Source organism: Lagenorhynchus albirostris, chromosome 10 (assembly GCF_949774975.1).
Source record: "Lagenorhynchus albirostris chromosome 10, mLagAlb1.1, whole genome shotgun sequence".
NCBI classification, from domain to species: domain Eukaryota; kingdom Metazoa; phylum Chordata; class Mammalia; order Artiodactyla; family Delphinidae; genus Lagenorhynchus; species Lagenorhynchus albirostris.
The window spans coordinates 6883971-6909937 of NC_083104.1; the positions used below are offsets into that span (position 1 = coordinate 6883971).

At 53.0% G+C, this 25967-nt stretch overlaps 1 protein-coding gene across 10 annotated transcripts in view; it reads left to right on the top strand.

Moving 5' to 3' along the window:
- Positions 1–25967, top strand: part of ATP2B2 (ATPase plasma membrane Ca2+ transporting 2) — a 129149-nt gene that overhangs the window by 43106 nt on the left and 60076 nt on the right. For all 10 annotated transcript variants that reach the window (XR_009542696.1, XM_060161187.1, XM_060161189.1 and 7 more), the window contains exons 3-6: positions 5746–5943; positions 12792–13049; positions 14058–14183; positions 25651–25776. Coding sequence is in view for 9 of the 10 variants with exons in the window: in XM_060161187.1 (XP_060017170.1) it covers positions 5746–5943; positions 12792–13049; positions 14058–14183; positions 25651–25776 (708 nt within the window). In the remaining variant the exon portion in view is untranslated. The remainder of the gene's footprint in view (positions 1–5745; positions 5944–12791; positions 13050–14057; positions 14184–25650; positions 25777–25967) is intronic.

Here is a 25967-nt window from a genome sequence, read left to right on the forward strand (position 1 = left end):
GTGGAGATCTGGTTGGAGGCTTCTCCATCCCTCTCATCAGCAAGAAGGACAGAGGAGACCACCGCCTTGGACACAGGAGGAGACCCTGAGTATCTCCCCTGCCCCCCAGCCCCGGCCTCAGCCTGAAAATACCTCAGAGCAGACATTGCTTTGGAGTTAAGCATTGCACCCTCCTCACCTCCTTTCTTCCTATGCACCTGTTTATTGAACAGCTAGTGTGTATCAGACCAAGACAGATGCAGTCCCTGCCCTCATGGTGCTTAATAGTCAGCGGGAGAGTCCAACATTAAGAAAAAACAATTACATTATTAATTATTAAAATTAAAGGGATTTTCAGTGAGGTATGAGAGCATTCAAAAAGGGGTCCAACCTGGGCAGGGAGAGAGACAGGTTCAGCTGAGTTAGATGCAAATGAGGGGAAGAGGATTCCAGGCAGAGGGAACAGCACATGCAAAGGCTCTGAGGCAGGAGGGCACTGTGTTGAAGCCATACTACAGAGGCTGGTGGCACTGGAGTATGGTGGTGGAGAGGGGATGATAAGACTTCAGAAGAAAGCAGGGACCACACTGTACAGGGCCTTCCAGATCTGGGCAAGGAGAATGGATTTTCTCTGTGCAGTGAAGCCCCTGGAGCATTTCCAGCAAGGATCTGATATTCACACAGTGCACTTTATGCTTTTAAACCATCCCTCTGACCACTAGGTGGAGAATGGATTGAGGGTAGCAGTAGGGAGATGGCTACAACTAATATGCAGGTAGTGAAGGGGAGTGGTTGGATCTGAGTTAAGTATTTCTTTGGGCGGAGGTACACACAGGTACTAAGTGTTGAAGCCAAGATTTTAACCCAGAAATATTTGTCTCCAAGTTCATGTCTAAAGGTTACATGGAAAAAAACATGTATTTTCTTACAGTACATATTGATTTCCCCCTTTAAATTAAACTTTGAATCATTCAAATAAAACATGAATACATTCTCCTGGTTAAAATCAAAATATTTCAGTCAAAGCTAGAGTCCCAACCACTGCAACCAATCAGAGTGCCCTTTTCCTCCCCAGAGGTTCCACTGTCATGGGTTTGGAGCAGATCCTTACAGACATTTTGCTACATATTTACATATATATGTACCCACAGAAAATATAAATTATGGTTTTCCTGAGTTTTCTGTTTTACATAAATGGAATCAAACTATACACATTGCTCTGCAACTTGATTTTTTCACTCAGTTTGTACTATGTTAGTACATATAAATGGATTGCATTTTTAAAAATTGTTACATAGTATTTTATGGACTGGATGCACCACAGTTGATTTAGCCCACTCACTTTCCAAAGACAGAAATGCATTTTTCTATAAATGTTGTAGCTTTTGAAGGGCTTATGGGGTTTTTTTTCTTTCAAAATATAAGGCTTTTATTTATGCTAATGGAGGAACCTACACCACAGCGACAACAGAAATATTTAGCAACACCCAGCCTGATGACTAAATTTTCCCATTTTCTTCAGGTGCTTGGCATCCCTGGGAGCTAGCTCTTGTCTATTGCCAAGTCTCTGTTTATAGCCAAAGGCTGTCTCGAGAACAAGGAGAACAGTGGAGTTGTTAGCTTTTAGGTCCTGGGCCCTAAAATAGGCATCCTGGCACGATGTAGAAATAGTACAGCTGTGGAGCCTCAGAGACCTGGGTTCAAATCCCAGCTTTAGCTGTGTGACCCTGAGCAAGTCACCTTACCTCTCTGAGCCTCAATTTTTCCATCCATGAAATGGAGTTTAGAATTGCCATCTTATAGAATGGCCAGGAGAAGTGAATGCATGCCGCATGTAAAGCGATGATCACCTAAGAGCACGTATGTGTGCATTTAGTGCCCCGCTGTCTGCAGCCCCAACATAGTGGAGGGAATGGGGTGGCGGGGGCGGGGGGGGGGGTGTAGGTCTTGCATCTCTAAAGGGTCACTCAAGGTCCCAGAACAGTGAAAAGACGAATACTCTGCCCCTGCTGGCAATGCCGTATGGGGGTGGCATATGAGTTCAAAGGGATTTTCTGCCCAGATTCTGGGCACCTACTGTGTGCCAGGCATTTCCCATATTGCACGGCCTTTCACCTTCTCCCCAGCAGGCAGAGCAGAGGGTTGTCCCTCTGCCCCAGTTTGCAGGTGAGGCAACTGAGGTTCTGAGAGAAGGGGTGCCACTTGCCCAAAGTCTCAGTTAGTGGCAGGTTGAGACTGGAATTTAGTCCCTCTGTTTCTGAAAGCTGCCCTGAGGCTTCAGGCAGCTGCTCTGCAGAGCGCCCCCTCCTGGAAAGATAGGGAAGCTCCTCTCATGATGACATCTCAGATGTCTGCATTCAACCATCAAGAACCCTTTGCAGGAGGAGAGAAAAATGGCTTTTCTGGCCTCCCTTTTTCCAAGGAGATGAGATAAAGGCTACTCAGAGGTCACCTCAGGACAGTCTGAATCAAATCTCTTAAATGAGGTTGACAGAGAGAGTATGAAATGTCCATACTTTTGTGTGTGCAATAAGGCTTAGTTTTTTGAAGCTCACTCACTTCTCATTTGAGCAAGATGAGAAGCCCCTCCCTTGGTGAAAAGGGCCTGGGCCAGGAGTCAGGAGTCCAGCCCCAGCTCTGCAGCTGAATCACTGTATCTGGGCCAAGTCATTTCCCCATTTCTGGGCCTCAGTTTTCCTGCCTGTCAAATGGGAGAGTGAGACTGGGTGACCACAGGACTTGTCCTACTCCAACAATGGGAGAACCGTGGGGGAGGGGATGGGGGGGTTGCTTTAGGGGTAGGGTTGCTAGATTTAACAACGTGAAGTACAGGATATCCAGTGAAATTTGAATTGAGGTAAAAAATAATTTTTATTAGTATGTCCCCAGTATTATAGGGGACATAACTTATACTAAAAAATTATTTGCTGTTTATCTGAAATTCAGATTTAACTGGTCATCCTGTATTTTATCGGGCAGCCCTATTCAGGGCCTTCACCTCCACTGGACCGCCTCCCCCCCCCCCACCGCCCGTTTCTTTGATACAGATAATTTACGTCTTCACAGCTTCTAGATGAAGTCCTGGCCACCCACCTTCCAACCAGATCCTCACCGCCCACTGCCACCCTCCTGCCAGTGCCCACTTTCCTGCCTACATAGACATTCTAGAGCCATGGGCTGACAGGTTTCATGGGTCTAGGAATTCCTACAGCGGAGATAGGGGTGGAAACTCAGCCAGACTAGGGGACTTAAATCAGTGGAGAAATTTATGTCCACGTGTGTCACGACGGCTAGAGGGACGCAGTGTCTGGCTGCTCACAAGCGGCTGGTCCCACTCTGTGCCACGTCCACACGTGTGCACATAAACTAGCGGTGCTGCATCCACGTGTTATCGAGAAAACTGTCTTTGGATATAAGGCATCAGAGCTACCAGTCCACGGCCTTCCGCCAAGCCCAACCTTCATGTCACGTGTGGGGAAACTGAGGTCCAGAGGGAAGTGGCTTGTCTGCAGTCCCATGGCCTTCCCCTGTGCCTGTCCTCAGCTTGACCGCCCTCCTCCCCACCTTATTGGGGGGAAGTCTTCCTGCAGTCTTCTGCCTCCAGGAGGTCGTGATTAATTACTCCACCTCCTAAGACTGGACAATAATAACCCGATATCCTCACCTGGTGCCTGGCATAGCACTAGGCACCTTACACGGACAGCCTGCCAAAGCCTCGTCCTGCCCCTGTGAGGTAGGCCCGGCCGTTGCCCACATTTTACAGAAGGGGAAACTGAGGCACTGGTAAGTCACTCCAAGTTGGGATTTGAGCCCATGACATCTGACTCCCAGCCCCACCCGAGTTCTTGGTGCTTGGTCTCAAACTAGCTACCTACGGGCTAAATCAAGTTTACGGATATGTTGTGTTTGGCCCTGGAATGTTTTTAATGGGGAAATTTTACATCAAATTCCAGGTGTCCAGTTTGTCTTAGAAGACCAGAGAGTCTACCACACTGGGCCCACAGTCCCCCACAGGAGATGAGAAATATCCCCTTTAGAAGGGCTGAGATTCTTCACTTTGCCCCAGTCCCCATCACTCCCTGTTGCCTCCCACCCACCTACTTCACTCATTCACAAAACCTGCCCGACCCCACAGCTATTCTCATTTGCAGCTCCTGCCCTGTGCTCTGACCCAGGACCCAGGATCTCAATGTTAGGCCTGTGAACAACCGGATGACAGAACCTCTAAGCCATGGCTAGACCCCCTGACCTGGAGGACACCCATATTTTCTACTGGTCGCACTACTGGTAGACTCCAGAACATTTGAATCACAGACACTTAGGAGATTCAAAGACTCATCTCTCCTTGAATCAGTCAGGAGGAGCCCAGGAGGTGGGCTGGTCCCACTGTCACCAAACTTCTTAGTGAAACCTTCATTTACTCCAAACCTTATGAGGAGCCCCAAAATGTGAACAGACCCCAGCAAGATCACTTCAGGGCCTGTAGACCTTGAAATCCCTGGGCTCCTCAGGGTCCGTACATTCTACTGAGCTCTCCTATTTTCATGATGGGGAAACTGAGGCTCAGAGAAAGGAACTGGCTGACCAAAGGCATAGCTAACTGCTGTAACAGGCCACTGTTGACTGTGCCTAGCCCCTTCCTCAGAGGCCCACCACCCTCTCAAATTCTGCCTTCTTCCCCTCATCAAAACCCACTCCCAGGAAAAAGCCTGAAGCTCGTTCACACTATGGTGTCCAGAACCAACGATGGCCTCCCCTCCCAGGGAGTCTAAAGGAGTTGGAGCTTTTAGGTAAAGGGAAGCATTTCAGACATTGTCTGTGGGTAGAACTGGGCAAAGGAAGGAAGACAAGGACCTCCCTGCAGTCCCTGAATCATACTACATCGTGCCTGCCTGCTCTGGGTATGGAGCTCCCAGGTGCCACCACAGCCCAAGAGGCTGGGGGCAACGTTTCCATGTGCTTCGAACAGGGCTGGCCTGGGTTCTCAGGTCCCAGGAGCGGCGTCAAGGCCACCTCTGGGTCTCATGAAGGCCTTGGTCTCTTCCTCTATGAAATGGGCATAACTCAGCTCGGGCTCCTCCCTCCCGTGCACAGGCAGGACAGCGGATCTCCAGTGCTTACCTGCACTGAGAGGCAAGGCAGGTGTGGGGTTTCTTTGGGAACGAGCCGCCCCCGGCTCTCCCAGGAGGTCTCGCCAGCCCGGCTCTTGGCGGCGGTAGGTGGGTGTCTCACGGTCGGCATCAGCACCTAGAAACCCAGACAGGAGGCGGCATGGCCATGTCCTGTACCCCTGAGCCATAGGCTGCGGGACTCCCAGGACCGCTGAGCTCCTGCATCCCTGAGTGTGGGGCTTTCCCCTTCTCGGGACACTCCCCAGCCTTCACACCGGCCAGGCCTGCAGCAGCGAGAGAAGCACGGGTTGAATGAATAACCGGATGAATGAGCGAATGAACGACAGACTATTGGAGTTCTAGAAGCTGCGATGTGATAGCTTATCTATGATAGTAGATATTAGACCACGAGGCCCCACAACTGTAACAGCAGAATGTTCCAGTCCTCCAACCCCAGCACGCTAGTGTCTCTGTTCAGGAGACCCTCTGGGCCAAAGGGAACACTGGGCGCCGGGCTCCTGGTGGGTGCCTGCCAGCCCCCTGCCTCGTTTTTGCCTCTCTCCCCTTCTCTCCTCCCTCCACCGTGTGGATGATTCCCGGAACGTGTGTGTGTCTCCTGGGCCCCCAGGCCAACCTCTCTGCGCTCTGTCCGCAGGTTTGCCGGGTACCGCTCCAGACCTGGAAAAGAGAAAGCAGATTTTTGGGCAAAACTTTATACCTCCAAAGAAGCCAAAAACCTTCCTGCAGCTCGTTTGGGAGGCACTGCAAGACGTGACGCTGATCATCCTGGAGATTGCGGCCATCATCTCCCTGGGGCTATCCTTCTACCACCCGCCCGGTGAAAACAACGAAGGTAAGACAGGGCCTGGGACCCCTGCTGCCCACCCGGCAACATGCGTGCCTGGCCACACAGGAGGGCACTAGGAGCTCGCGGCCGTGGCTCCCTCCGGGTGAGGAAACCAAGGCCCAAGGGGCAGGGCCTCACCCACAGCTAGTGGGTGGCTTAGCCCGACCCCAGGCTGAGAGTGCCCGGCCCCCATTCTCCCATGTGTGAAATGCAGGGGTTGGACCAACGACGGTCATGTTAGAGTGAGTGTTTACTGAGCACTTACAGGGTGCCGAGCTCTGGGCTGAGATGCTGTCCTAACAACCCCATGAGGTAGGGTCCGTGATTATGCCCATCTTAAAGATGAGGAAACCAAGGCAGAGAGAAGTGAGTTAACTGGCTCGAGGTCACCCAGTGAAGAAATAGTCCCCAGGTTTTGCACTGGGACTTGTTAAAAACACCACTGTCCAGACCACTCCCTGAGAGACTCTGGTTGTGTTGGATGGAGCCCAAGGGTGGGTGACCCCGAACTTCTGTCCAGGCTGCTCTCTAAGAGCTCCCCACTCTCACAGCTAGAGACACAGCCCCCGAATGGCTCACCCGGGGCCCACATCCACGCTCTGATCTGACAGGGCATCAGCCCTGTTCTCAGGTGCCCTGCTCTCTGGGTGCTCCAGCTTCTGAGCGACCCTGTGTCAGCTCCAACGCTGGGTTTCTCCTCAGAACCCCAAAATTGCTGGCTCCTCGAGGCCTGCAACTACGAAAACATCCATGATGACGTCCGAGCTCTGTGCACCTGATATTCTACAACAGGGACCACAGACTTCAGCCCACGGCCGACTCTGGCTCACCTCCTGTTTTTATATGGCCCGTGAGCTAAGATTGGTTTTTACATTTTTAAGCGGTTAAAAGAAAATCAAAATAATACTATTTCGCGGCACGTGACTATTGTATGAAAATTCATATGTCATTGTCTAAAAATGCAATTTCGTTGGGACACCCCCATTTCTTTTCCATGCTGTCTGTGGCTGACTTCCCACCACGACGGCAGGGTTGAATGACTGTGACAAAGACAGCAAGGCCCACAAAGACTGAAATATTCACTTTCAGGCCTTTTATAGAGAAAGTTCGCCAACCTCTGTCCTAGAAGATCAGGAAGGGAAATTGTGCTCCAAGAAAGCCATTCTCCCTCTCCCCGGCCAGCCACCGCTCTCTGAGTGTGGAAGGAGAATAAAGTGGATGAAGACTCAGTTTCTGAAGTGAGCCCGTTCTCCCGGGTTAGAATCCTGTCTCCATCACTTCCCGGCTGTGTGCCCTTAAGCAAGTCACTTTCCTTCTCTGAGTCTCAGTTTCCTCATCTGCAAAACAGGGCGACAGACCTCACCTCGAAGGGTTATTACAGGGAGGTGGTGAAGGGCCGTGTGGACAGCGTGGCACACACAGAGGGCACCTGGAGGTGCTGGACCTGCAGCCGCTGCGGGGAGACCGCCCCGGGTTTCCTTCCCTGCATCCCCGTCGGGGATCCCACACTGTGTGACCTGCGGGAGAAGGACTCTCAGTCCCGGTCCTAGCTTGGTTCAGTGTCACGCACACCCTTGTGGGCCTGACGCGGAACATGCTTTCCCACGTGACGAGTCTCAGACCTGAGAGGGCATCCCGAAACCTGTCCTGGGTTCTGAATGGGGACATTGTTTTGTGGGTGGAGGAGACAGTGTGCCACTCACCCAGGGAGGGTTCTGGGGCAAACCCAGTTTCTCAAAGTCAGGACTTAGAAGTCCTAATGGAAAACCTCATAAATAAATGAGGAGTTTGGGGTTAACATATACACACTACTATATATAAAATAGATAACCAGCAAGGACCTACTGTATAGCACAGGGAACTCTACTGAATATTTTGTAATAACCTATAAGGGAAAAGAATCTGAAAAAGAATATATGTGTGTGTGTGTGTGTGTGTGTGTGTGTGTGTGTGTGTGTGTGTGTATATACACACATGCATGTATAACTGAATCACTGTGCTCTACACCTGAAACTAACACGACACTGTAAGTCAGTTATACTTCAATTTTTAAAAAAGAAAGGAAAGAAAACCTCAACCTCCATTCATCCTTCATTCCAGAAACTGAGCACCCCCCAAGGGCTAGGGCTTCACCAGCTCCAATGACAGCTTTCCTTTATGATGACAAAGTCTTTTAAACCTGTATCACTCTACGCATATATACATAGATAGATCGGCAGACAGATATATATGCACACACATACCATGAGATATGTGGGATCACCTATTTTTGTTGTTAGCTTTTTATAATCTGATTTGGCGTTAGTAGAAAAGTATAAACACTTTTCTTTGTTATTAATTATAATTAGACATTTCCTCATCAATGTGCTGTGTAAGTAGATAATCCTACTAGCGTCACTGCTTCAGGCAAGCAAATAAAAAGTGAAAAGCATGTAAGAAATCACCCTTATGGGCCTCCTTTCCCCAAATGAGAAAGTGGTCTCTGAGGTTCCTTGAACAGCTGTCACCCCACCCCCTCCCAGGCCAGAGTTTTCTGAGAAACTGGATAGCCAAGTCTGTCTGGCCAACTACCTCAGTTTTATACCTCGTATTACTGGCTGATTTCTTTTCTCTGCATGCCCTCTTTCCAAAGAGGGTTTAAAGCAGATAAATTTGCTACCACGATTGAGATATAAATTTGACTTTGAACTTCCTGGCAGCCAAAGCAGAAAGTGAATTAGGATGATTCGCATAGCTCAAGTAATCAACAAGGAGGAGAGCTAGTCCTTTAGGAAGACAGCATGTCCCCTGACAATGGATTCTGGGATGAACTTTCACGTAGGATATTATGAGAGATGCATAATGGGCAGCATTCTCTGCAGAAGTTTTCCAGAAAATATAGAAGATGGCCCACGGCTACTTGCATGAGCCTTGAACAAAGCTAAGGGTGCAACACAAAGCGTAATAAGAAGGGAATTCCTACTATTTTTAGAGCCACCACTGGTTGGAAGCTTTTAGGGTAACAGTTCATTTGATCCTCACTTGACCCTCACAGCAACCCCGTGGGCAGGTGCTATTATCACCCAGGAAACCAAGGCCCTGAGATGGTAAATGACTTGGGAGGAGGTCAGACTTTGGGAAGCGGCAGAACCGTGACTCAGACCAAGGCGTTCCAGCTCCCGAGCCCACGCTCCTATCCCTCGGCTACGTTTCCTCAGAAAGTGACCAGGTTGAGTCAGTGGAGAAGTGACCTCATGTGACCCAATTTAGTGCAAGATTAGAACTTCGCAGGCAGATGATAGAGGGGGTGCAGTGGGAACATGGATCAGGCTCCCAGGCTGTACCAGGAGGAGCCTTCCCCCAGCCCTGCACACAGATGGCTGTGATCACCTCCATCTTAGAGAGGTGGGAGCCAAGGCCCAGAGAGGGGAAGGACTTGCCTAAGGTCACACAGCTTTTAGACAGTAGGGCTGGATTTTAAACCCAAGGCTTCTGGTTCTTTCTACTGCCCTCCCTTCCTGCAGCTGAGACAGTAGCTCAGGCCACACTCAGTTGATGAGCGCAGATGCACGCACTCTAGTCCCACAGAATGAAGTTCCTGCACTTCGCGACTGTGCTACCTCCTCCCCAGCACCCAGGCCCCGGCCTGAGCTCTGAGCTCTGGACCTTCCGTGTTGCCTGGACCACCCCCTGCCATGTCAGACTCAGGCTGCCTCAGTTATGTATAAAACGACGCTGGTGATGAACTAACAGGCTCTAGGCTGCCTTGCCCTTCCCTGTTGGCTTTCTTGGCTCAGAGACCTCCAGACACTTGTCAGAGGTCACACAACACTTTTGTGGCAGGGCTGGGACAGGCATACCCCGTGTTTCCCACTCCCTGCCTGTGACAGCTCCCCTAGTGCCAGCAGAGCGACCGGCACGTAGTAGGTGCTTAGAAAATGTTTGTGGCTTGACCCGTTTCGAGAGTCCTTATTCGATGCCAGGCCCTGGTAACCACCTAGAAAGTAGTTTCCCCATTTGACTGATGAACAACTAGAGGGAAGCCCAGAGAGGCCAAGTGGATTCCCCAAGGTCACACAGACAGTATGTGGCCACACCCTAGAAAACCCCGCGTCCAGGGAGGGCAGCTGCAGGTTTCCCAGACCCTGTGGTCACGATCTCCAGATCCTGTCCCTGCCCCAGTCCAAGGGAGCCCCAGAGGAGACCTCAGCAGGGCCTACCCATGCCCCTCTTTCTTCCCCTTTCTCATCTCTTTCCCTTAATTGCACCAGAGCAGCAGGAGTTGTTTTCAGGGTTTGGCAGCTCCCAATAGCTTAAGCAATCTGCATCCCTACTTTCTTGCCATCCCAGGGCACCATGTAGTCATCAGGTAGTTCTCAAAAAGCTAATGGAATTTTTGCTGGCCAAGTGAGTGCCCTCAAAGGCCCAGAGGGCTCCTTGGTATTGAATCAGCAAGGGTAGCAGACGGGGCTTGGAGACAAGGTAACAGCGTGTGGACCCACTCAGCTACCATGCCCTTGGTTCTCAGAAGTCAGTCCAAAGAGAGAAGCTCATGAAAAGGAGAGGACCAATGTCTGCCGTGTACTCACCACATGCCAGGCCCTTACTAAGCCCTGGGCTCACAAAGTCCCTGGGGTCATCCCACTTTATAGCTGTCCAAACCGAGACTCAGAGAGGCCAAGTCACTTACCCAAGATCACACAGCAGAGCCTGGATTTGAAGCCATGTCTTTCCAGTTCCAGTGCCCAAAGGCTTTTCATTGTCCTGGACTGTCTCTGAGTGTCCTAAACGTTTCAGTAACTAAAGCGGGGGGCCATTGATGAAGCACAGGACAGGGACAAAACAGCCCTCCCACTTACAGAGCATGTGGCAGGGGCAGGGGATAACAAAGGTCCCAGAAGGAGAAGCACTGGGCTCTGTATCTTGAATCACTCCCCCGAGTCCGAGAGAATGCATCTCCGTGTACTGGGTTTCTCTTTAGCAAGGTTCACCTGTGTTTCCCAGTTTGGGGGATTTCACTGGTGTTGTTCACTAGTAGAGGGGCACCTTAGTTCCCCTCCTCCCATCTTCACGTGGTTCTGAAGTCCAACTGGATCCCCTCTGCCACGTGGGGGCTCGAGGCCCCATTCAGGCTGCCTGTGTGATGATGTCACGTGCTGGACAAGAAGCCACCCTCACACTGAGCGTTTACTGTGTGCGTCAGGTGCTTTACGTACAGCCTCTCCCCAGACTTCACCACCACCTAGGAGGGAGCACCTGTCATTACCCCAGTTTTGCAGATGAGAAAACCAGGGCACAGCGGTTAAGCAGCTAGCTGCGGGCACACAGCTGGGATTTGAGCTCAGAGCTATAGCCCGAGGTCAGTTACCATCGCCATGATAACGACTGTCATCACCACCAAAGGCTGGTTCAGTTCAACAGTTTAAAATTATTGGAAAAGTCTGAAATTCCCAAAGAAAAGAAAAGTGGCTTTGAGAACCCCACACAGTGGTATCGTTGTTTATCAGCCGATGAGGAGTGGCTGGTTCAGCCAGAGATGTGGAATTTTCTAGTGACCCACACCGCCGGCCTGCAGTGACTCTGTATCATCTCGAGCACGGGCCCACCAGCTGAGCCTTGACCCTTCCAGGAGCTGAGAGCCAGAAAACATTCCCTGGTACCACCTGGCCTTCTGGTCATGTTGCTTTCGACCCCTCGTTTCCCAGAGAGTCATGCTGGGGACTCTTGAAACTGCTGTTCTGTATTCCTTGGGACTGAATTAGACTTCCAGACAGTCGACCATGGGTCTTTGGCAACATTTTCTACTTTCCCAGTGAGGCCAGCATGTGGCAGAGAGGGCCGCTGGGCTCAGGGGTAGTGGGCAGGCCAGGTCCAGTGTCAGATTCCAGGCCTGGATTCAGACTCCAGATCTGCTGTGTGATCCTGGCTGAGTTGCTGTCCCTCTCTGAACTGCTTCCCTCCTTTCAGCCAGCTTGAGGATTAAAGTGAATGCCTGGCACACAGCAGGCCTTGCGAATGGCCCAGTGGGGCCCAGCCTCGGTGGAAGGGGCCCGCTCTGAGTTTTCTAGGAGTGGATCGTCAGATGCTGTCCGTGGAAAGACACTTCTCCACCCCCCGACCCCTGCCCATTGGAAGGAAGGGCCTAGGCCAGTCCTGGTGTGGCACTCATCTCTCTGGGCCTCAGTTTCCACATGTGTCCATGGGGGTAATACCTCTGACTTTCCGGATCCTTCTGGGGATGCAGGAGACGGGATGTGCGGAGGGGCCTGGAAAGGCACTAGGGCTCAGCACTGCGTGGGCAGGACCTGCCTTCCAGTCCGAGGCCTTGGCATCAGATGTGTCTGGTGTCTTCTTTTTCTTTGTCACATGGTGGGTCTGGCAGGCCTTAAGCAATGTGGGGCCCAGACCTGGAGGTTTAGTGGTGCAAGGGTGTGGGGTGGAGGGTCACTGTGGATCAGACAAGTGGCTCGGAGTGTCAGTGTCCTCACTGTGCAGTCGGGGCTCAAATCCAACAAGGGCTGAGTAAGAACCTCCTGGTGCAAAGCACAGGCTGGAGCTTCTGCCTTCCTCCCCTTGAGTCTGGAATGTGGTCGCAGTGACTCCCGTTTTGCAGATAAGGACACCAAAGCTTAGGGAAGGCTTACCCAGGACCATAGAGCGGCAGCAGCAGGATTCAGACCAGCTTGTTGGAGGGCAGGTCCAGCACTATGGCTCCCGCCGCAGCCTAGAAACCTGCCTCACAGTTGCTGGAAGAAGGGAAGGAAAGGACATCAGCAAAACTGCATTTTAGACCCTAAAGCGCTTGCACTATTGATTGCTGTGAGGCCCTTCTGCCTGGCTGACCCACCCCACCTGCTTCCTTCTGCTGTCTGCAGGATGTGCAACGGCCCAGGCGGGGGCAGAAGATGAAGGGGAGGCGGAGGCGGGCTGGATCGAGGGGGCCGCCATCCTCCTCTCGGTCATCTGCGTGGTCCTGGTCACGGCCTTCAATGACTGGAGCAAAGAGAAACAGTTCCGGGGCCTGCAGAGCCGCATTGAACAGGAGCAGAAGTTCACCGTGGTCCGGGCTGGCCAGGTGGTCCAGATCCCTGTGGCTGAGATCGTGGTTGGGGATATCGCCCAGGTCAAATATGGTAAGTGACCCAACCACAGAACCACATGCTGGAGCTGGCATCTGGGCATAGGTGGGACCCAGAGAGGCTGGTCCAGGGCAGGGGGTGGATTCCTGAAGGCTGAGCCCAAGCCAGGTTGTCTTCTGAGCTCCTTGGAGAGGTGGAAGGCTCCTCTCTGGAGATAAGATTCCAGAATCCATTTAAATCAGAAATGGCAAATACATGGCACACGTACCACAACTCTCCAGACTTCTACCCTTAGCAGACATTCCTAATCAATCTCAGCTCAAAGCCTAGATACATCCTCAGACGCCTTCTCAGTATAACACTCCAAGGACCACTAACACTCAGAATGGGTTGATGAGGTGAAATCCATTTCCCACCTCTGATTTGGCTGTTAATGGATGGTTGTTGGGCTAGAGAAGGTGTCACAGGGAGTGGACATGGATGAGTGAACATTCTAGGCCTGTGATACTGCCATGGAGAACGTGAGCAGGCTGGTGCCAAAGGGGATTTAGATGAGATATGTCCTAGGTAAGTAGAGGCCAAAGATGGGGGAAAGATTGGCAGGCCTCTCCTCACTCAGCCCTAGGGGGCTTGGTTTCCTCTGATAACATGCCTGTCTTGGGGGGGCTCTTCAGCCTAGTCAAGAGAGATTAATCCCTTCCAAAAGAATTTCCCCAAAACAGAGTTGAGACCAGAGAAGATTGAATCATTGAGAAAACTGGGCCCCAAGTCCATGCCATGCCAAGAGAAGCACTTTATAAACTGAAGGATATGCCCACCCAAGCGAGGATTATTGCAGGACCTAACCTCAGCCCCCCAGGCCTCATGCCCTTCACTGGCCCCAGGCTTCAGCTGTCTGTGGTCCTTTGATGGGCGCCATCTTGGCTCCTGTATCCTGGGAACTCTAGGCAGCCAGTTCCCAAGGGCGAACCTTCCTTGCAACCACACCTTGAAGAGAATACTCCAGCCTCTCCAGCCACCTGAGACCCTGCTGACTGACCCCCTCACCCTTCTTCCTACCAGGCGACCTCCTCCCTGCAGATGGCCTCTTCATCCAGGGCAATGACCTCAAGATCGATGAAAGCTCCCTGACAGGGGAGTCTGACCAGGTGCGCAAGTCTGTGGACAAGGACCCCATGCTGCTGTCAGGTGAGCTGTGGCCCACGGTGGGCTCACTCCCATTGCCGGTTCCTGCCCCCATGCCCAGGGGGCATCCATGTCCCCTTTATGAGGCTGGAGGGTCTCAGAGACTTTGGTCCTTGTCTCCAGATCTCTGGCCAACTCGGCCCCAAACGAGAACTCCCTCCCTTTTCCCCTGCAGTCGCACATTGAGCCTACTGTGCACTGAGCAGCACTGCAGGCCCTGGGGCGAGCACAGTGAATAAAACTGACAACGAATTCCTGCCCCCATGAAACTTACCTTCTAGTAAGTTGATTTTCTGAAAAGTCGAACATGGAAGCCTGTTCTCGTGAGAGATGAGAAAGAATCAGTCTGGTGATGCCTACTTTAGATGCGTGCTGTGTGCCAGGCATTGGGCTGGAGGCTGGGGACACAGCAGTGTACAAGGCAGATGAGGTCCCAGCCTTGAGGAGCTTGTAGTATAGTGTGGAGAGACAGACAATGTTAAAATTCCAGAGGGTAATATATATATACGATGAAAAAAAAGCAGGGCGATGGAGTGCAGGTGGTGGGGGAGGTCGGGGCGGCCACATGTGAGCTGAGGTGTGAATGATGGAAAGGAGCTGGTCTTGCAACTTTCCAGAGAAAGAGTATAGCAGGGAGCAGGAGTAGCAAGTGCAAAGGCCCTGAGGCAGGACCGGGAGCAAGAGGGAGACCTTGTGCACCATGGTCAGGAGTTTATAAATTTTCTGCGTACGATGAGGATTCTCTGGAATCAGCAGTAAGCTGATCATGTTTACATTTTTAAGATCTCAGTCTGGCTGCTTCAGGGGGCAAGAGAGGAGGGGAGACCCTGCAGAGGTGAGGCACCAGACAGGTGAAATACCCGCCCTCCAAGCAGGGACACCAAAAAGGCTTTATTGTCCAGCAGCGCTCAGCAAACATCCTCTGAGCAGTTGCTCTGGGCCAGGCCCTGGGCCCTCCCTTCCATGATGATACAGACTCATCCCCTGGCCTTGGAAGCCCCCAGCTTGAGTAAGCTGGGGGAAGCAGACCAGCAAACAGCTGATTCCACAGTAGAGGAGTGAGGAAAGTGTGAGAAAACCGACAGAACAGAACTATCCAGAGAGGTGGAATTGAGCTGGGTTTTAAGGGGTGAGTAGGAGCCCACCAAGCAGAGTTGTAGAGAAAGGGCCCTCCTAGCAGAGGCGCAGCGGGATTTCCTAGAAATACAGAGGAGGAGAGCAGCATGTCTGCAGGGTACGACGGTAAAAAGGAGTGAGAATTGGGTCTGGGGCATTTATTATCAAGAACTATCCAACCAACATTTATTAAGCACCTACTGTGTGCCCGTGGTTAATGAGACAAACAAGGTCCCTGCCCTCCTGGAGCTTAGAATCTAGTAAAAGAGACAAACAAGGAAGGAACAAACAAGCAGATATTTAACATAATTTCAGATAGTGATAAGTCAGGTGAAGACATTACACCATTATAGTGAGATAGAGACCCTGAGGAAGGGGACGGGAATCTTAGTTGATCAGGGAAAAACCTGTCTGAAGAGGTTGCATTTGAGCTAAAACCAGAACAATGAGAAGAAAGAGCATTCTAGGCAGAAGGATAGCAAGTGCAAAGGCCCGGGGCGGGGTCTGACCAGGTGATCATGGAAAGCCTCAAATGCCCTCTTGGAACTTAGAGCCACATGAGAGCTCAGTAAATGGTCATTGCCCTGTGGCCCTGGTTCTGACCTCTGGGCTTAAGTGGTTGTCAGACAGGCGAGCATCCTTGGGAGAAGTGGCCAGGTGGGTCATGGGAATCAGTGGAAGTCGAGGGGAGGAGCTAGGCCTGAGTGGATGAGTGATGAAGGTTCCAGACAGTTTGGAGGAAGGAGAGGAGGGATGGTTCCCTGACAGGAGACTGGGGAGAGAAAATGTTCAGGATCACTGACCTGAAGCATGAGCAACCAGCCACAGAGGTGGGCACAGGTGCAAAGACGTTGGAAAAGAGCAACAGGGCAGAGTTGGATGGGAAGTCGGCTGGCCAGCTGGAGTGGAATCAACCACTCTAGTCTCGACCTTCCATCTGGCTGGAAGCCCAGGCAAATGGAGTAGACCCTGGGCCTCTGGATGTCAGGAAACGGGAGCCAAGGTCTCCCGTGGTGTCTTTGTGGGCAAGATGGAGAAGCCTGTGCTGAGGCCAGGGGATTTCGGTCAGTTTGTGCTGACTCTTGAACTGCTGGCAATCTGGTGAAAGGTTTCTAGCGGCCTTCCCTGGAGCTCTGTCCTGTTGCGGTATGGAATGTATGCCCATCAAGTTCACAGAGACCACAAGTCCAGGAAGGCTGACAAAGAGAAAGCAAGGGTCAGTACCCACAAAGATGGCCAGAGTGCAGGGTGAACTAGACTCAAGAAAATGAAACTTGACCGTGAGCTGCAGTACTGACATTCGGAAACCCAGCTGCCTGGCGGAGAGGGAGGGCAGTGGCTTAGCCCAGGCTCCTGGGGAAAAGACAGTGAGAAAGGGGCGTGGTCAGCCCGATGGAAAGCAATCTAATTGGAAAGAGAAGGATTCTGTAACAGTCAGAACCATTCTAGGAACAAAAGAGGCTGCCTGTATGGTAGTGAGTTCCCCATCACTGATTGTGTGTGAGCAGGGCCTGGACAGGCTATGGGTGGGTATGTTCTAGAGGAGGCCGAAACCCTGAATGGGCGCTGCATTCAGTGCTGCTCCCTGCGGTGAGAGTCACAGATTCAGTACACCTGTTCTCACCTGCACCTCTGCTATAGACCCACCTTGTTTCCTTCCTTCTGCCCTGCCTCTGCTGAGGCCGTTCCTTCCTCCCACACGGCTCTCTCCCTTCCCCACTGCACATTTAACTCCTGCCCGTCTGCTCAGTCCCACCTCCTCCATGAAGTCTTCCCTGACCACCCCTGCCCTGTGCCACCTGGGACCCATGCATTAGCCTGTGACGTCACACTGCGCTCGGCCCATTCGGGCACAGCCTCATCATGCTGATTGAGTTTTGTGCTGCGCAAAGCATCTCAGGTAAAATAAAGAGCAAACCCATCCACGGTCCCATCACCCAAACAAATCCAACAGGTCTCACTTCTATGGGCCCCTTCCGTCATTGGCCGGTCCAAGAGGGTGGGAGCCCGAGCCTGAGGCTGTCGGGAGGTCAGCCCAGCTCCACCCCAGGCCCTGCACACCTTAGGGCTCAGGCACTGTCTGCCAGAGTGAGGAGGGAGGCTGTGCTGCATTGTAGAAAGAGCAGAGTTGGGCAGGCTGAGCCAGATCTGGGCTCTGAAATGAACTTGCTTTGTGGCTGTGGGCATGTCGCTTCACTTCTCTGAGCCTCAGTTTACCTGTGAGAACAGTGGCGTCCTGGTGTGTGATGTAGGTGAGCCCCCTACCTAGCACAGTGCTGCCGGAGGGATGCTCACGGTCGGCTGGTTCCCTTCCCTGTTCCTCGGACGGAGCCTGGACTTGGGAGTGAAATAGCCTGGGTTCACATCCCGACGCTGCCCTTCACTGGCTGGGAGACCTTGGACGATCTTCTTATACCCTTTCTGAGCCTCCATTTTCTCACTCGTAAAGTGGGAGAGGAACCCCAGCTTATATGTCCATTTCCCCTCCCTTCCTTCTTCTTGAATGTGTCCCCTTTCCCCCTCTCTGGGCTGGCCCTGTCTCTCCCCCATCCAGCTCCTCTCCACCTTCAGCCTGCCCAAGCCTGCCTCCTCCAGGGGGTTCCCCTGGATTGCTGTCTTCCCCAGTGCTCTGAACCCTGCATAACTGCCATTTGGACTCTCACATGACCAGACATCTCGGACCCTTCCCCTGTGCCGGTGGCTTTGCTGGGCCTTCTGGTCAGATGACCCTCAGAAAACACAGAGGGACCATGCTGGGGGCCCCTGCAGGGTCCTCATGGTAGTTCAGACGCCCCCACATGGCATCTGGCACACTGGCTCAGCCTAGAGGAGGGCAAAGAATGCTCAGTTCTGGATCAGGTGGCCTGCCATGCCCGACCTTTGACCCTGGAAATGTCCCTTCCTCTCTAAGCCTCCATGTCTGTGTCTGTGCAGTGAGCCAGTGAGGAGCCCTTCCCCCCTGCCTGCTCCACAGGGCTGTTGTGGGGAGCACATGCCTGGACAGATGTGACTGTCCTCTGTGAACGGTGCACGTGTGAGATGCTGTGTGCTGTGGAATGAACACAGCCTTTGGAGGCAGAACCTCCAGGTTCCAGCCCTGCATTGGCTCCCGCTATGACCTCTGCCCATCAGGACCTCAGTCTCCCCATCTGACAAATGGGGGCAGACGAGCCTTCAGAAAGATTCAGATGTCTCCAAAGCTGTGGGCACAAAGGAAATCCTAAAGGCCTGGAGCTCGCCCCCCAGGACACACAGGCAGACACAGGCCCATGCCTGCAGTGGCTTCAGCCCAGGCAGAGTAGAAACGTGCAGAAATCGCAGGTCCCTACATCCACGGGGTGAGGTAGGGGGAGTGTGGACACCAAACCAAGCACTCACTTGCTTCCCCTGCTGCCTGTGGACGTGCCCCCCGTGTGGCCGCAAAGTCCACTCTCTGCAAGGGGAGCAAGAGATTCAGATTTTTCAGGTCAATCTCCCGATGTTGAAGACGTTGGGAAGAAATTCCGATTTTTCAAAAGCCTGTGTGGGTCAGACAACCTATGGGTGGGCCCTGGAATACAAACTCTGACCTCGGCCTATTTTTTTTCTTAGTTTTGTATTTTAATATAATTTCAAACTTTCAGAAAAGTTGCAGGACTAGTACAATGAACGCCTGAATGGCCTCCCCTCTGGTTCAACTGCTGTTGCCATTGTGCCTCCCTTGCTCTCAGGAGCCTCCCTCTCTCCTTCGTCAGGGCCTCTTCCTACTTCAGGTGTGTCTCCGAAGAAAAGGTGTCCTCGTGCATAACCACAGCACAGTGATCAATTCAGGAAGCGTTGATGCCATACTGATACCCGACGTACCATCCATATTCACACGCGCCAGCTGTCCCCACAGCGTCCCCCAGGCTGGGAGCCAGCGCAGCCGCGTGGCGTTTAGGTGTCCTGCCTCTTCAGCCTCCTTTAGCACAGAGCAGGTCCTCAGCCTTCTTTTGCCTTTCCTGGAAGGCCAGTGGTTTTTAACCTGCCTGGGTCATGAACCCCCATGAGAGTCCCATGAAAGCAATAATCCCTCTTATGAGAAGTAAATGTCCGGACTTGTCACCTTACAGCCTGTCAGTGGACTCACAGATCCCTAGAGAACCATGGTCTGGTCTCGATTTGCAGCTGGGGAAACTGAGGCCCCAAGCAGGTGTGTAAAGGCCCACCGAGGCCAGGGCCAGAGGGAGACTCCAGCCCGGCAGCCTCCTAGCGCCCACACGCGAGCGCACCTCCGAGGACCCCTTGACTTCATTACCCAGCGGCGTGGCCTGTTTGAAGCACCTGATAGTGAATTCCACGGGGAAACCAACAACCGGGCACCATCGATGTGGCCATGGAAGGGACAGGGGCCAGCGGGCCAGGGTGGGGACTGTCCTCAAAAGCAGCAGGCCCATTGGCTCGGTCCCCTGCAGGACCCCAGCCTCCTCCATCACCCCTGGAACCAGAGCATGAACAGCATGAGGTTACCCAGGACATCGACAAACTCTCTCGGGCCTGCCGAGCGGAAGGCCAGGCACGGGGAGCCGGACCTACCACCACTGCCGCTGCCACCGGGGAGCCTAGGACAGCACCGTGACCGCAGGAAGGCCCAGTGTGCCGCTCGGCCCGCGCTCTCTCCATTACACTACCCTGCCTCTTCTCCATGAGAGGCAGCGGGGTGTAGTGGATAGAGCACGGGTTCAAGTCCCGGCTCCACCGCTCACGGTTGTGTGACCCTGGGCCATCGCTTAACCTCTCTGAGCCAGAGAGGCCACAGGTGGGCGGAGGGGCTTGGGGTTGTGCCTGCACTAAACCCTACCTCACAGGGCTGTTGTGAGGGGGACGGGCTTGTGGGCCATGAAATGCTTTGCCGACTGTCTAATGCTCTGTGAGCATGCGTTATTACTGTTATTAACTGCGTTGATAACAATAATGAAGACAGAACCGCGTCTGGCATGGCAATCGCATTGGCTTTGCTCGGTGCTTGTAATAATCCCCAGAGAAGGCCTCCGTCCCTTCTTCCCTTCTCTACCCCCAGGAAAAGACCTTTTAGAAGGTCTGACCTCCCCGCTCTCCCTGTCCAAAGAGAGGCTTAGGAAGTCAAAACCAGGAGAGTGAGGAGCTCTGGGTTTAAGCCCCTACCTGTGCCTCATGTGCTGTGCAACCTCACTGAGCCATTTGCCCTCTCTGGGCTAAGAAGGTTCATTTTGTAAAGTTAGGCTCCTCTAGCTCTGCCACCTGGGACTCAGTGCACCCCACTTGCCATCGCATGAGACTTTGGCCCCGAGATGCCATCTGGACCAGGCCTGCAGCAAGTCTGAGGCAGAGATGGGCTTTGAGTCTGCAGCTGGGAAAGTTCTGGCCGACACTCAGCTGCCAGGTTAGAGGCCGCAGAAGTCATCTGCAGGGAGAGGAGATGAAGGTTCAGGTGGGGCAGGACAGGCCGTCCCGTTGGTGGGAGCCCGCAGTGTTCCCTGGGCCCGAGCTCCTTTCTGGCTCACGGATGGATGGACAGACGGATGGGCGGGAGCTAGATACTGACAGAGCCCCCTCACCGCTCGCCTGCCTCCCTCTCGCTCCTCGGGGCTGTGTCCCCAAACAGCTCTGCCTCTGACTTTGTGCACAAGCCTTCCCAGCAAGGGAGAGAGAATAGGAGCCGGGAGCCACCCGGCCGCCCCAGCAATGCCCTGTGAAATGCGGGTGATGATAATGACCTCACCGGGGGACTGTGGCCACCGAGTGGGAAAAGGGGCTCAGATAGTATGGGGTACATGGGGAACGTCCATAAATATTAGCTCTCTTCTTCCCTCCCCCCAGAATACTTCCGGCAGCTCCCTACTGAACCCCAAGGAGACACCCAACCCTGCAGCTCTGCACTCAGGCCACCCTCAGCTTCAGCCCAGCTGATCCGCAGCTGTCCCACTGTCCCATCTCCCCCCTTTGCCTGGGCTGTGTCCCCCGCCAGCCACGGGACCCTTGGGTCTCTGTTGTCCTGTGTTGTTGCTGATGTGTGTGCCTGTCTGTTCCCCTCAACCCTAACTAGACTGTGAGCCCCTGAAGGGCAGGGACCACCAGAGGCCCCTTGGGCCCCAGAGCCCGGCACAGAGCTGGACTCCACCACACCTGTCCATCCCATGAACAAGCGTGGCCCTGGAAGGGAGTGACACATGGTCAGTTTGTCTGCTCAGGCCTCTGCTGGCCCGTCAGAACTCCCCGAGATGCTGCCTTTTCATGGAGGCTGCCCTACCCCAGCCAGGAGTGGCCCTCATCTCCTTGGGACCTAAGGTGCCCAGACTTCACCATTGAGAGGTGATGACCTAAGCCAGACCTCCCCATTTTACAGAGAACAAAACTGAGGTCCACAGAGGAGACGGCGGGCCTCGGGTCACACAGCACATCAGCAGCAGACACCAGACTTGTTCCCAGTCCCCTCCCCGTCAGCCTAGGGTCCTCTCTATCAACCACCCCCCATGCTGTGTGTTCTGAGGGGCTCCATGGGAGCATAAGGAGGTGAAGGATGGTACCCAAGGGACCATGGACTTGGGAGCCTGGTGCAAGGCCCAGCCAGGGCCCCCCTCCCCAAAAGGTTCTCAACCTCTGTCCGCACCCAAAGACCCATGGCTTACATGCCTCTGGTTCCACTGCTGGAGCTGCAGCCCTTAGGGTTAAACATTGTCCCCTGCAGGGGATCCTGGAGCTGGGGAGTGGCAGCCTGGGAGTGACCTGGTCCACTCTGTTCTTCCTCCTGCAGGAGGGGCAACCAGGCTGTGAGGTCCCAGGGAGGACAGCTGGGCTGGATGAATTTGACCCTTTGTGAAACCATAAAGATGGCTTATTGAGGGTGTGTGGATTCTCCATTATAAATGTAGTACATGTCCACCATGGGAGATACAAAAAAGGAGGTAGCAGGGAGGACAGTGCTGGATTCCAGCTACAAGCCTCCACTGTGGCAGGAGGAGAGGACTCGCCCTCAAACCTGCCCTCCAGGGGCTCACAGGCTAGTGGGGACACCGGGCTGGGAGGCACCCCCAGGGGAAACCCCGGGGGGCAGTCCAGAGGAGATAGGTGATGTCCTTTTGTTGGGGTCAGGGAAGTCACCTAAGAGGAGAGGCATTTGTCCTGAGCCTTGAGGAGGAGGTTTTGGAGAAGAGGTGTGGGAAGGGCATTCAGGCAGTGATAACTATGTGAGCAGAGGCGGGAATGGGGCTGGGGACCAGGGCTGGACAGAAGGGCCCAGTGAGCTGTGCTGCACCCAGGGCAGAGGGCGCAGTGTGGGAATCAGTGGTCAAGGGCCAGAAGAAGGTTGAGGTATGATCCAGGGGGTGCTGACCAAGGTGTCTGGACTTTGGGGAGCTATGGGGGGGTGTCTGAGCTGGGGGGGGGCAATGGTCAGAGCGAAGGCTGCGCGTGCTGCCGGGGCACAGAGGGAGGGAGGACCAGAGGGGGAGTTTGATGCCCCCAACTTCTCTGGCCCATCTGATGCTAGGGCCTGGAGGACTCCCCAGGGCTCATCGAGGCTGGGGGGGGGCATGCCATGCCTTCACCCCATGTCCCCGCATCCCCATGTTGCGGGCAGAGGCCACCTCCCTGGCTTCCTCCTCCTTCCTCCCTCCTCCCTGGCCTCCCAGTGCTGAGATGGGAGTGATTAGATTAGAAGGTGATTTGGGGTCTGATTATCTTGGGTGGAAATTGGCCCCCTGTGTCTTTTTCCATCCCGCCCAGGACTGGGGAGGTGGGGAACAGCTTCTCCATCACCAGCCAGGCAGAGCCAACCTTTTCACAAACACGTTTGAGACCAGAGTGTGAAGCCTTCTTTCCTGGGGAAGAGCAGTATGTGAGAAACCGGACAAGGGCTTGGTCCCTCTCCAGCTGGTGACCCTGGGCAAGCTACTTCTCCCTCGGTTTCCTGTTCTGTCGACCAAGGGCCAGTATGAGGACTAATGAGATGATTGCGTGTGAAGGATTAGGGTTAGGGTTAGGGCACAAAGCCTGGAGCGGAGTAGGTGTCCTACAGAAGGTAGCACTGGTTGCTGTCCCTGCCATCTACGCCCTGTGAGTGTACTGAAGTGTGTTCAGCCCTCACCTTTAAAGATCTACGGTGACCCCACCCTCACCCACGTGTGACCTCTCTGGGCCTCAGTTTCCTCCTCTAATACTGCTGGTATTTAACAGTCCATCCTGCCAGCTCCCACACAAGCTGAGCCCGTGCATGAGAAAGCATTTTGTCAGCAAGTTATTGTAGTTCCCAGAGTCCCATAGTTGGGCCCAGATTCTCCCTGTTTGTGCCCCCTGTGGGGTACGTGTGCTTCAGGGTCTGTCTGTGACGGGAAGACACCAGGCCTGGGCTGATCGGCCTGGAGTTAGTGTCCGAGCTCATTCTGTGGTCCCCACTGTGCCCGGCTCGGGGACCGAAGAGGCTGGGAATGGGTAAAGAACCAGCTGAGGAGCTCACCCCCTGAGAGCCCAGGTCCTGGTACAGCTTGCTGGGCTCCATGCTGCCTCTGGGAGCCTTCATGACTTGGTTTACCCATCATGGATGGACAGACCAACCTTTACCACCTCAAAGGAGCTTACTGGAGGGCATCTGTCTGTCTGTAAAGCACTTTAAGATCCCGAGATCCTGGAGGCCAAGAGGCTGGAACACCACACATGCACACGCACACAGGCACGTGTGCAAACACACACACAGTCTCAGGACATCTCTCAGATCCCAGAAGGAAAGGGAAGGGGTGGGTGAAACCTCTTGAAAAGTGAAAAGAGATTCCTTGCTTTAAGGAAAGTGCTTCTTGCCCTGACTCAGAACCTCTTGACTCTTATTTTAGATACAATCCTAATGAGTTTGTCCACCTAGACTTCAAGTCTGAAGCAAAGTGGGAGGCCAGGAGAAGGCCATCAGTGACAAGTGAGCCTGAAAACAGGAGGAAATGACCATGATCTTGAGGGGAAAGAAGGAAAATCTCTCAACAGCAGAAGGAGTTCAAGAAGCAAGTCATCAGGGCCGTGTGTAGTGGCTGGGGTCAGTGGCTGTGGCCGTCTGTCTGGTAGACCAGGTATAGCTCTTCCTGTGCAGCCTGGGGATGGCCGGAGACCCTGCACCAGGCAGGATTGGACTCTTAGTTCTCTGCTGAAGGAGAAACTGTATGCTGCATTGTAGAGAGCTTTCTAGCCAGAGCGGTAAAAATGAAAATCGGAAAAAAGGAACACCTGACAGGCCAAACTTCATTTATCTAGATTCTTTACTCAGCAGAGTGCCCTCTTGTCAAATAAAAGCTGACACAGAAACCCCAAAGATGAATAAACTTGGGGCCACTCTGACCAAAGACCTCCCTTGCCCCGTCCTGCCCCCTGAAAGAATTCCAGGACCCTTTGGAACCCAGTTTTAAAAATCTAAAATTCTAGGAAAGGAGTTCTTAACTTTTCTTGCACCGCAGACCCCTGGGGAGGTCTGAGGTCATCATGGGCCACCCCTATTCAGAATAAAGCTTTGAAATACATAAAATAAAATACACTGGATCACAAAGGAAGCCAATTAGATTGAAGTAGTTAAAGTAATTAAGAAAGAATTAATGTGTGGTGTAGTAACATATGTGCTTCTTTATTAGAATAACAAGATCCAGCAGTCAGTGTAATAATTGCCTTAGTTGTAAAATAAGGATAAGCCTAAAAAGTATCTGCAACAGCTATAAAGTGATATTAAAAAAAACCCATGATTTCTGTAACATATGTAATGGTGTTGTGGCCACCACTGACACTCCCGGGGTTTATTGCCTATGTTCTTAATAGGGGGAAATGCGAAATTTCAGTTTGATGTTTGTGAAAATAAAGAGGTCATTGTTTTCTCATTCAACTTCATAGAGCCCTGAATTCTTTCCCCAGATCTTTGGGAAGTTGGTGCACCCCATTTTAAGCAGTCCAGTCCAGGGCTTAGTTGGCATTTTTTTTTTTTTTTTTTGCTGGTTGCAGAGCAAGGTCTGGTTCTAGATATATCATTAAGGAAAAGAGGGAGTGGTCCCTGCTTGGCCCGTAAGACTGGGAGAGGGGGAAGGGGAGAGAGAGGAGAGAAGAAGGGATTCTCTAGGAGCAGGTAGGAGGTGGTAGGCCTGAGCTTTCTGGGGGCCTAAGAATTGAGGTATAGCAGTGTTTGAGCTCCAGGCCCATCACAGCACTATCCCAAGGTGAAATCATCTTTAAAGGACCCACCTTGAGTACACACCTTGAACCTTAACTGTAGGTGGTGCCCTAGGACCTCAGCAGGCAAATTGCCTCGAGTCAACTGAGACCGAGCGCCTTCCGCTCCTTGCGGGAGGGGGCTTGGGCCGTGCAATGGTAACTTGGCTTTCGTCCCCTTCCCCAGGGACTCATGTGATGGAGGGCTCTGGACGGATGGTGGTGACCGCCGTGGGTGTGAACTCTCAGACCGGCATCATCTTTACCCTGCTGGGGGCCGGCGGTGAGGAGGAAGAGAAGAAGGACAAGAAAGGTAAGCCCAACGCTCTTGTGGACCAGAAAGGAGCTCTTAAGGCCACATTTTTTTTGTTGTTGACTCATTCACTAGACAAAATAGTTATTGAGTGCCTTTTATGTCCATACCCTGTGCCAACAGCTTCCTCCTGTAACCCCAGGGCCCTTCTTGGGCCAGGAGGCTCTGTCTGTTCCATCTCCAGGGTCTCG